This window comes from Hemitrygon akajei, chromosome 4, assembly GCF_048418815.1.
Source record: "Hemitrygon akajei chromosome 4, sHemAka1.3, whole genome shotgun sequence".
In the NCBI taxonomy this organism is placed as follows: Eukaryota; Metazoa; Chordata; class Chondrichthyes; order Myliobatiformes; family Dasyatidae; genus Hemitrygon; species Hemitrygon akajei.
The window spans coordinates 163,433,780-163,445,836 of NC_133127.1; the positions used below are offsets into that span (position 1 = coordinate 163,433,780).

Sequence of the window (12,057 nt, forward strand, 5' to 3'; positions counted from 1 at the left end):
ATAAATTCAGACTTTGTCAATGTTTACATTCCCCACTACTGATAACAGCCTCATATGTTGCCTCTGCCCCCTCTTCTGTGTGAGGGTATAAGTTAATGTCATTACAAGAATTGTACACTGTATTGAAAGAGGTTTTGTTTCACTTCTATTTTATGTCCCAAGCTACAAAGGAAAGCATCATTCTAAGTATATTTTAACCATCTTGTCTGTGGAAACATGTGCCTGCTTATATCCCCTCTAAGTCTCTTTCCCCTTACCATAAATTTCATCTACCTATGTGTGATATAGAACAAAAACATTCCTGGACTCTACCCAGTCCATAAATTCATCATCTCATATACCTCATATACCCTTCTGAACCTCCTTGCTCTAGGGGGATCTGACCCAGCTTCTCCAGACTCTCCTAATAACTGAACTGCTTCATCCCAGAGAATGTTCTCTGCATTCTTCTCCAGCATTATTATCTCCTTCCTGCCACATGGTGACCAGAACTCCATCCAGTATTCCAGCTGAGGTCTGACAAGGTTTTGTAAAATTGAAACTTAACATCTCTGCTTCTGTATTCAGTGGCCTTACTATTGAAGGCCCATATCCTCTATGCCAGGGGTGTCAAACTCATTTTAGGTCACGGGCCGGATTGAGCAAAATGCAGCTTCATGCGGGCCGGATCAGTCGGACGCGTGCGAACGCAGCTTTAGTTGCCTCCGTTTTTTCAGCCTGCTCTCATGTGTCTCAGTCTCTGCTATAACTACAAAGTGTTTCACTTTACAAATTCCGTTTCTTATGAAGAAGACTGCTGAGCAAGACTGCCGAATAAACACTAAAAACCCTGAAAACCTGGTACCTGAATAAACTCAGCATTAGCCATATCATACGCCATAGGCGCTTCGATTACTGGGGCCAGCTTTAATAGTAATTAGATATTATCTCACGGGCCAAAGATAATTCTACTGCGGGCCGGATTTGGCCCGCGGGCCTTGAGTTTGACATATATGCTCTATGCCTTCCTGAACATCTTGCCTCCTTTAAGGATATATGACATTGTATTCCAAGATCCCTCTGTTCCTTAATACTCCCTAACATTCATGGTGTATGTCCTAGCCTTATTAGGACTACCAAAATCCATCACCTTACACTAAATTCCACCTGTCATTTTTCAGTCCATTTCACCAACACATTAATATTTTGATAACAAAATGAGCCCAGCTTCCATACTGTCAACAACTCTATATTCATCATGAACTTATCTTGCCACCCTGGCCCACATCCATGTCATTTACATATGTTATAAAGAGTAAGTTTCTCCTCTGATTCTTAGTGGCACACAGGCATCTAATTGCAAAATCAACCCTCTACTATCACCACTGCATTCTATTGCCAAGCTAATTTTAGATCTAACTTCCATAGGCCCTAACCTATGGGGCCAATCTCCTATGGGAGCCTTACTAAAGTCCATGTAAATCTCATCTGCTGCCCTGCCCTCACTGATAAACTTTATTACCTCAACATTCAGTCAATTAGCTGGACAAGATGTACATTTGAGAAAGCTATTGTATGTTCCCTGTCATTAAACCCTGCATTTCTATTTGACCCTTGACCCTTAACCCTCTCTCTGAGAACTGTTTCCAGTATCTGTTGTTAGCCTCACACATCTGTAGTTACCTCGATGTCTGGAATTGTAATTTATAATGTTTCTATATATTGCTCTGCCTTGCTGCCACAAAACAAATTTCACAACGTATGCCAGTGATATTAAATCTTTTTCTGATTACCAGGCCTTTCCCTGCTGCCTTTCTTGAAAAGGGGCAGAGCCACAGTTGTCCTCCAGTCACTTGGTGCCTCATTTGTGTCCAGGGAAGATATAAAATTCTCAGCCTGACCACCAGCAATCTCTTCCTTTGCCCACCTTTACAGCCTGGAATAAATCCCATTCAGTCCTTAGGAACAATCCACTTCTAAGCCCCTACTGGATTTAGTATCTCTTCCCTTATTTATGGAAACATATATTCTTATGCCTGGTTTACTCCACAATAGCATTAATTCACTCTTCTGCAGATTAAGATTCATTAACTAGGGTACATCACATGACTATTTTTATGTCATGTTCTAAATCATGACATGGCATTTAAATCTTAATGATTAACATGCAAAACAAAAAGCATGAGAAATACAACTGAACTCCATGGCCTTCCAAACTCAAAACATGATCATTAATGTTGTTTTCTCCTGTTACTGAGGCAATTTTGGAACTGAAGATTTTTAACTTGGATTCCATGGGTTTTTACTGTTTTGACCATTGGAGAACTTGCCCCCGCCCACCCTAATCCTCAGCCACGAAGTAGCAGTTCTGCTACTCATCATTATCGTTGGAAGAAAAACATCCCGTAGGAACACATCTCCATTTGTAGGGGTTCACTTTGCGAAAAAGCACAACGTGGGTGGTTTTCTCCAAACTCAGCTCCACGGATTGGTTGTGGATGTCAGATCTTCTGAATAGCATTATGATTTTTTTTGCTTTCATTCTTTTTACATCACCTGTCAGATGTGCTACCTGTGTGTAGAAAAAAAGCATTGTGTAATGAGAAAAAACTGCTGAATATTACATTTTGTTAGTACTAACTTAACTGCCTTGTCTTTTTCATTGTGGTATAGTTCTTAACTACTGGAGAGCCCATGTAAGCAGTATTACTTGGTAAGAATGCACAATAAACTTTGCTTTAAGTTCTAAAAACCTCCATTTCTTTTAGTTTAATGATAATAAGTTTTAATTTTTTTTGTTCCAGCATGGAACTGATAGAAGAACAAAATTTGATGGTGACTTCTGCTTCTGAGGGTACTGTACGACTGTGGAGCATGGATGGTGAATTAATTGGTAATTACTGATGCAATAACTAAAGGCTAATACTCTAGTTGTTGGTCTCATGTGTTCTGCTAACTAAAATATCATGAAATAGTAAACATTCAGATGTAATGTTGAACAATTGCAATAGTTTGATGTGAATATTAAAGGTGTAAAATGAAAAAAATTGCATTTATTAGCAGCCAGATTTCAAGGGACTTATTAGCCAATCATTTAAAAAAGTATTATTACTGTTATTAGCCATTCAAACACAACAAACTTCCACAATAATTTGATGCACAAAATAGATATAAAGAACCAGAGTTATCAGGCTTGGGAAGCAGTACAACATTTAACCATCTAGAAATCAAACATATCAGAAATCTGCCAGTTCTCTGCCCGAGTGTTGCACTTGGTAAAACGTCACCTTCTCTCACTGGGATTTAACTCTCTGACATGATGGCATCAAGTTTTAACAATGGGCCTTGTTTGCCTACTCCCCTCCCTTCCCAGTCCTTGCCCCCATTGCTCCAAACTAACGTTCTGAATCAATCTTGCACCCTCCTTACCAAGAATGAGACTTTCCGTTACCCTTTTGGGGGCTCTAATCACCCCGACTCTGAAGCAATTTCCCTGCCTTTGTTTTGCTCTCCCCATTATATCCATTTGATATCTGTATCCCTTTGCTTTCTCCTCCGTCATCAGCTTCTTTCCCTCTTTCTCTTGTAGTCCTCTCCACGCTCCCTGTACATCTTTGTTATGTCCTCCTCTTCTCATTCCACTGCTATTTTCATCTCGTTCTCCTCCTCGTCCATGTTTTAATAATTGTCTGATTGAAAATATGTTGCAAAATTTAGCCTTATTCCTGCAATTAGACTGTTAAAAAAGGGCTTGTTTATCTGACAGTTTGAAAGTATATAATCTTGTAATCGTTCTCGCGTATTTAATATGCCTGTTTAACATGTTCTTTTCCTAAGGTACTTTTGGGCAGCCACAGCCATGGGACATTTATGCTCCTGCATCGTGGATGCACCCAATGGTTCCCTATGAGATTCTGGTGGATCCACTCAGCTTGCCCATTCACCCGTTGTTGGAAGAAGAGGCCTCTGTAACACAGCATGTCAATTTAAGCCAAAGTGAAGAAAATAAACAGATTATGACATTAAAGGTTTGGAGATGGTTTGAAAGGCCAATAAAAATAATATAGTACATCTAAAATATCTACGTTTATTGTGAATCATTGTTTCCACAAAGAGCACCAGTTTCATCTCAAAGTCACCCCAATAGGTTGAATAGCTGCTATGACTTGCCTCTGGTGATGATGGACGTGGAAGAGAGAGGAGGTAGTTGGGAATATAATTGGAGGAAAGGGATTCCTGGGTCTATTCTGAGAGTCAGTATGCACTTAATGAGTTGAATGGACCCCTCTGTCATAAGAACATATTTATATGAGAAATATTTCATTTCATGGTGAATTGATTATTGCAAACTGTCTCTAATAACTTAGGTAATAGATAGAAAATTGCTGAGGGAGGTAAAATTAGTTCAACTTATTGGATAGAAATTCAAAGTAATTTTTCATTCTTCTTAGAATAGAGATGTACAAGTGGTGTACAAATGTTAATAATGAAATCATTTTTTGCCAAAGTATACATTATTAAATATGGTCTAATTCATTGATATCACAAAAATAGACCAATGTAAAAAAATTAAAGATGTTATGAGAACTTAAAACAGCTTGTGAGCAGTAAAATAAGGCTAAGTAGTCTTCTTGCATCCTATATTTTAGAATCTACAGCACAGTTCTTCAAAAGTGATCATTTCAGATGAAGATATCAAAGAAAAAATAAAGAAGATGACATCCCAGAACAATCTTGGCAAAAGGTAATACCTTTGGTTTTGAGATTGTGTTGCCTAGAAATTTGACTTTCCCTGTATTTGGTGTAACGCTACTGTCGAACTCAAAAGATCCCACAAAAAAATCTTGATATTTTAGCATCCCCTTTTCATTGTCACTCTGGTTTAATCCCTTTAAAAGCATGGTAGAAACCCAACCAGCATGCAGCACAGACACTGGTGATTGATAGGCAAGCAGTAGCAAAGGCATTTTTGATCTGATTCATGGGACCTTTATCTGTACTGATAAAGTGATATGTCAATGGTAGTCTCACATTGCCATGGAGATGATATTAGCTGTACCTACAGCTGGATCAATCCCAGTGTCAAACGAGGCTACATCATTTTCCAAACATTTTCTTTTCTCGATCTTCCTTGCTATAATGTTGTTTCTTCTCTTTACCATCTTTCTCATGGGAGAGGAGCAAATCTTCAGAATTATTGGGAAATTGTTCAATATGTGGTGACTACATTCTAAACCAAGGTCTACAAATATCAGCATGTTTTTGGGATGTGGGAGAACACTGGAGGAAACCCACAAAGTTACAGGGAAAATGTGGCATTTTCCACAGAAACACAACACTGGAAGTCTGGATTGAACCTGGGTCGCATGGAACAACTAGAGAATCTCTTGAGCTGGGTTATATTATGCAAATTGTACAATGTGAAGTGATTATCTTAAAAGATTCATTGTAAGTGTTGTGTAAGCTCTGGGATACTGTACACTGTTTGCTATTAGTAACATAATTCAATGAATCTGATATAGCTTCACTACACATTTTTAGTTGGGATTTTCTGGAGTGACACCTGTAGGCAGGTAGCTGTTGGAAAACACTAGAGCAAAAAAAAAAAATTGGATTTGTAGCACTATAGGAACTTCTCATTTTCATCAGCTAGTGAACAAATGAAGAACAGTTTAGTAATAATAATTTTTTTTTCTTTTTTGTAGACTTCGGCAAGAAAGATATAAGAGTTTGAACAGGCCACTGAACCATGGAGGCCCCTCTGCATATCATACTCTAAATTATTTTGAAATTAGTACCCCAGATCCTTGTGAAAAACCTAACCTGTCAACAGGAAGCACAGATCCATATGATATTTGCTTTAAAGAGAGTACCGTTGACCTCCAAGCCTGTGCATAAGCATTTATCTGGAAGATGTTTGATTTCCCCTGAATTTAATTTGTTATTTGAAGCTAATATTGTTGTATTTAATTGTGTCTGTATGACTGAGGCTGTGATACAGACCAGATCTTACTCCTAGTCAGTTGTCTCTTCATCATGTTCCCAATTCTTCTTGACCCTGTCTCTTCTAAGTTATTTTTTTAACCTCAACTCCTTTTTTTCTCCTTTCCTATCTCAGAATCAGGTTTATTATCGCTGACATTATGCTGTGAAATGTGCTGCTTTGCAGCAGCAGTACAACACGTAAAAATGAACTATACTTTGCAATAAGAAATATAAAGTAAATAAATAGTGCAAAAAAGAGTAAAATAGTGAGGTAGCATTCATGGATTCTTCTGAAATCTGATGGTGGAGGGTAGTCTCCTGCCTTTGCTGAATATGCCCATTGCCACTGTGATAGGTTAGTAGGCAGAGAGGATGGTGTGGCCTTGTTAATAAGAAATAATATTAAATCATTAGGAAGAGATGACATAGGATTGGAAGGTGTAGAGTCTCTATGGATTGAGTTAAGAAATGTCAAGGGTAAAAGGACCCTAATGGCATTTGTATACAGGCCTCCAAACAGCAGCCGGGATGTGGATTACAATTTACAGCAGGAGATAGAAAAGGCGTGTCAGAAGGCCAATGTCATGATAATCATTGTGGATTTTAACATGAAAGTGGATTGGGAAAACCAGGCCAGTACTGGACCTCAAGAGAAAGAATTTGTAAAATGTCTAAGGGATGGCTTTTTAGAACAGCTTGTTGTTGAGCCCTCTAGGGGATCAGCTGTGCTGGATTAGGTGTTGTGCAATGATCCGGAGGTGATAAGAAAGCTTAAGTTTAAGGAACCTTTAGGGATTAGTGATCACAATATGATCGAGTTCATTTTGAAATTTGAGAAGGAGAAACTAAATTCCGAAGTGTTGGTATTTCAGTGGAATAAAGGAAATTACAATGACCTAAGAGGGGAACTGGCCAAGTTTGACTGGAAAGGGACACCAGCAGGAAGGACAGCAGAGCAGCAACGGATGGAGTTTCTGCGAAAAATGAGGGAAGTGCAAGTCAGGTATATTGCCAATAAGAAGAAATTTTCAAATGTAAGAAGGACACTACCATTAACTGAGAAGTGAAGTCAAAGTAAAAGCAAAACAGGAAGCCTGAGCTAATGAGAAGATAAAGGATTGGGAAGCTTTTAAAAATTTGCAGAAGGAAATTAAGAAGGTCATCAGGAAGGAAAAGATGAAATATGAAAGGAAGTTTGCGACTAATATCAAAGAAGATACTAAAAGCTTTTTTAAGTATGTAAAGGGTAAAAGAGAGTTGAGGGTAGATATAGGACCAATAGAAAATGGTGCTGGAGATACTGTAATGAGAGACACAGAGATGGCAGAGGAACCGAATGCATATTTTGCATCAGTTTTCACAGTTGAAGACACCTGCAGTATACCAGACATTCAAGAGTGTCAGGGAAGTGAAGTTTGTGCAGTGAAAATCACAACTGAGAAGGTGCTCAGGAAGCTTAATGGTCTGAGGATGGATAAATCTCCTGGACCTGATGGAATGCACCTTTGGGTTCTGAAGGAAGTAGCTGGAGAGATTGCGGAGGCATTAACAATAATCTTTCAAGAATCGATAGATTACATCGAAAACACTGATCAGATAAATTTGGGTTTAATTAATTTATTTTTTGTGGTGTAATATATAGTTGATGTAAAAAATTGTATTGCACTAATCTTAATTGGACATTTATTGTATTTGTCATACTCTCAAGACATAGTCTTGACCAATTTTTTTCTTCAATTTTAATATTCAAATCACTTTCCCATTTTTGTCTTGACTTATGGACTCCTCGTTTAATTGCCTGTTTTTGAATCAAATTATACATACAAGAGATAAATTTTTTAGTCTTTCCTTTTTGAATTAAAGTTTCTATTTCATTGGGTTTCGGTAATAAACCCAAATTTATCTGATCAGTGTTTCCGATGTAACCAAGAAATTGGTACTTTTTTACATTCTACTTGGTCTTGTTCTAAAATTCAACCTTTTTGGACAAATTTAAGAGTTTTACTGGAACAAATTATTGGAATACAACTTCCACATAATCCAATATTACTTGTACTAGGTGATATTGAAGGGATAAAACCGATATCCAAATTGAATAAATATCAGAAAGAATTTATAAAAATTGCATTGGCAGTAGCCAAAAAAGCTATTGCAGTTACTTGGAAATTGGATACATATTTAAGTATAGATTGTTGGAAGAAAGAAATTTATGGCTGTATTCCACTTGAAAAAATTACTTATAATTTAAGAGATAAATATGAAACATTTTTGAAAATTTGGCGCCCTTATTTACAAAAGACAGGATTAAATATATAGGTGCTCCGAAGATGAAATAATTGGTTACTTGGGGAAAGAAATAAATATATATACTAAAGTTATTACGAACTCCGTGGAGCATGTGGGGATCTTCTCATATCCAGGCATTCCTTTTTTCTTTCTTTCTTTCTTTTTTCTTTCAGTAGGGATGTTAGGGGGGAGGGGTTAAGGGGAGGGGGGATGGGTAACACATATTTTCTTTTTCACATACTTTTATTCTGTAACTATTTGAAAACACAATTTAAAAAAAAGAAAAAAAAAAGAATCGATAGATTCTGGCAATGTACTGGATGACTGGAAAACTGCAAATGTTACTCCTCTATTTAAGAAGGGTGGGAGACAGCAGAAAGGAAACTATAGACCTGTTAGCCTGACATCAGTGGTTGGGGAGTTGTTGGAATTGATTGTTAGGCATGAGATTACGAAGTACATGGAGGCACAAGACAAGTTAGGTCAAAGCCAGCATGATTTCCTGAAAGGAAAATCCTGCCTGACTAACCTACTGCAATTTTTTTTTTGGAAATTACAAACAGGGTAAATAAAGGAGATGCAGTAGATGTGGTGTACTTGGATTTTCAGAAGGCCTTTGACAAGGTGCTGCACATGAGGCTGCTTAACAAGATAAGAGCTCGTGGAATTACAGGGAAGTTACTAGCGTGGATGGAGCATTGGCTGATTGGCAGAAAACAGAGTGGGAATAAAGGGATCCTATTCTAGCTGGCTGCTGGCTACCAGTGGAGTTCTGCAGGGGTTGGTGTTGGGACCGCTGCTTTTTACGATGTATGTCAATGAATTGGACTATGGGATTAATGGATTTGTGGCTAAATTTGCCTATGATGCAAAGATAGGTGGAGGAGCGGGTAGTGTTGAGGAAACAGAGAGCCCGCAGAGAGACTTAGATAGTTTAGGGGGATGGGAAAAGAAGTGGCAAATGAACTACAATGCTGGAAAGTATATGGTCATGTACATTTTGCAGAAGAAATAAATGGACAGACTATTGTTTAGATGGGGAGAGAATTCAAAATGCAGAGATGCAAAGGGACTTGGGAGTCCTTGTGCAGGATACCCTAAAGGTTAACCTCCAGGTTGAGTTGGTGGTGAAGAGGGCGAATGAAATGTTGGCATTCATTTCTAGAGATACAGAAGAGCAGGGATGTGATGTTGAGGCTCTATAAGGCACTTGGAGTACTGTGTGCAGTTTTGGTCTCCTTATTTCAGAAAGGATATACTGACATCAGAGAGGGTTCAGAGAAGGTCCATGAGAATGATTCCAGGAATAAAAGGGTTACCATAAGAGGAACATCTGGCAGCTCTTGGGCTGTGTTCCCTGGAGTTCAGGGGAATGAGGGAGATCTCATATAAACACTCTGTTTGTTAAAAGACCTGAACAGATAAGATATGCAAAGTTATTTCCCATGGTAGGGACAAGAGGGCATGACTTCAGGTTTAAAGGACGTCCATTTAGAACAGAGATGCGGAGAAATTACTGTAGTTAGAGGGTGGTAAATCTGTGGAATTTGTTGCTATGAGCGGCTGTGGGGGCCAAGTAATTGGGTGCATTTAAGGCAGAGATAGATAAGATTCTTGATTAGCCAGGGCATCAAAGAGTATGGGGAGAAGGCAGGTGAGTGGGGATGATGGGAAGAATTGGATCAGACCATGATTGAATGATGGAGCAGACTCAATGGGCTGAATGGCCTATTTCTGCTCCTGTATCTTATGGTCTCATGATTTTTTTGTTTTCCTTTGAACTTATCATTGGTATATTGAAGTGCAACTTGTTAGCCACTTGAGCATTTTTTTAAATTCCCCACCTTTACCTTCAATTCTATCCTCTCCTATTCATGGAAGAGTCGCCATTCTCCATCTTTTATTTGTCAATCTCTAGAATGTTTTCTGTTTTGCATATTCCAGATCACTCAAGCTGAACTTCTTGTCCCAGAACCCAATTTAAATTGTCAACCATCTAGGCCATGTTTGCATTAGCCTTCACTGGATCTTTGCTCCAAATAATTTTTCGAGGTGATGTATCCCTCAGCCATCATGATCGCAATCATCAAAATAATATTGGTTAACATTACACTGGAGTTTGCTGTTGGCAAATAGGCAAACATTCCCACTACAGTACCTTCCTTTCAAAAGTTTTTCATCAGTTGTCAAATTCCTGGAGCATCCTAAATGTCAAAGGCACCATATAAATACACATTTTTCTCTTCACAGATTTCTCAATCTTCCCTGGATTTGCAGCCTTCTTGAGCCTTTCTCAACTTTTGTTTTCTTCACGTCTTCGCATTCTGTTGCCATCATACTCAGCGGCTGAGTTTTCAACCATTACATTTCTAAACATAGGCCATCTCATCCGTCAAGCCTACATCACCATTCAACAAGGGCATGGACTCAGTTCCACCTGCCTGGCCTTTCCTCATAACCTTTAATTCCCCTACTATGCAAGAATTTATTTAACTGTGTCTTAAATATATTTAATAAGATAACCACTACCTCATTATTCTATATGTTGCTATGATTCCCCCCCCCCCCCCCACCCCCATTCTTCTGAATTCCAATGAGTGTAATCACCTTGACTCAATTTCTCTTCGGGGGTTTAACCATTCATTTCTGATGTCAACCTGGTGAACCTCTGCACTCCAAAGCCATTGTATCTTTTCCCAAGTAAGGAGATCAAACCTGCATATAGTACTTCAGGTGCTGCCTCACCAGCAAAACCTCCCTGCTCTTAAATACAATTTCTCTGGTAATAAAGGCCAACATTCCACTTGCCTTCTTGTAACATGTTACATTTGATTCATTTGCATGCACTCCCTAGTCCCTCAGTACAACACAATCTGCAGACTCTCCACATCCTCTGCACAATTTGCTTTTTCATTCAATTTGGTGTCAACTACACGTGGTTCCCTTTTCCAAATTGTCAGTGACTCCTGTGGCACTCCATACACGACTGATTGCCAACCAGTGTAATATCCATTTATTCCAACTCTCTGCCTTCTATTGGTTCACCATAAGACCATACTAATACATTACCCTAACTCCCTGCATCCTTGTCTTATGGATAACTCAATTAGGTGGCACTTTATTGAATGTCTTACGGAAATTCAAGTATGCAACATACGCTCATCCCCCCTCTATTCGCTATGCTCATTATATCATCAAAGTACTCGATTAAGGTTGTCAGCTTCCCTTCCTGAATCCTTGCTGTGTCTGCCTGATGGAACCACTTATAAACGGATTATCTCACTATTTCATCCTTCATGATAGCTTAAAACACTTTTCTGACCACAGATGTTAAGCCATGAGCCCATAGTTTCCTAACTTTTGCCTGCCTCCTTTTTTAAACCTAGGTGTGCCATTCACTGTCTTTCAATCTGCTGGGACTTGCCCAGAGTATTTTAAGAAATGATCACGTGCTTTACTATAACTTTCACCATTTCTTCAGAACCTTTGAATACATTCTCTCAGGACCAGCAGACTTACCTACCTTTGTGAAGAGCCACCTTTTAACAAGTGATTGTATGGAGGTCCTAATCTCACGTCATTCTTAACATCTCTTTGGCATGTTATACATGTCTTCACATGAAGACTGACATAAAATACTCATTCGATGCTTTGACTATTTCCATATCATTCAGTATTAATTCTCCCTTTTCATCTTCCAAGGGACCTGCGTTCACCTTTTTCTGCTTTAGATGATTATAAAAATTTAACTTTAAAAAAATTTTTTGTTCTAGTTTACTTTCATAATCTTTGTTTCTCTTATTGCTT

General features: G+C 38.5%; 1 protein-coding gene across 1 annotated transcript in view; it reads left to right on the plus strand.

Annotated features, from left to right (window-relative positions):
• wdr95 (WD40 repeat domain 95) overlaps nt 1-8,462 on the plus strand; it is a 105,434-nt gene extending 96,972 nt beyond the window's left edge. Inside the window, exons 24-28 of the mRNA XM_073041931.1 lie at nt 2,653-2,692; nt 2,784-2,872; nt 3,817-4,007; nt 4,629-4,723; nt 5,685-8,462. Coding sequence (XP_072898032.1) covers nt 2,653-2,692; nt 2,784-2,872; nt 3,817-4,007; nt 4,629-4,723; nt 5,685-5,877 — 608 coding nt within the window. The 3' untranslated portion in view covers nt 5,878-8,462. The remainder of the gene's footprint in view (nt 1-2,652; nt 2,693-2,783; nt 2,873-3,816; nt 4,008-4,628; nt 4,724-5,684) is intronic.
• The last annotated feature ends 3,595 nt before the right edge of the window (nt 8,463-12,057 follow it).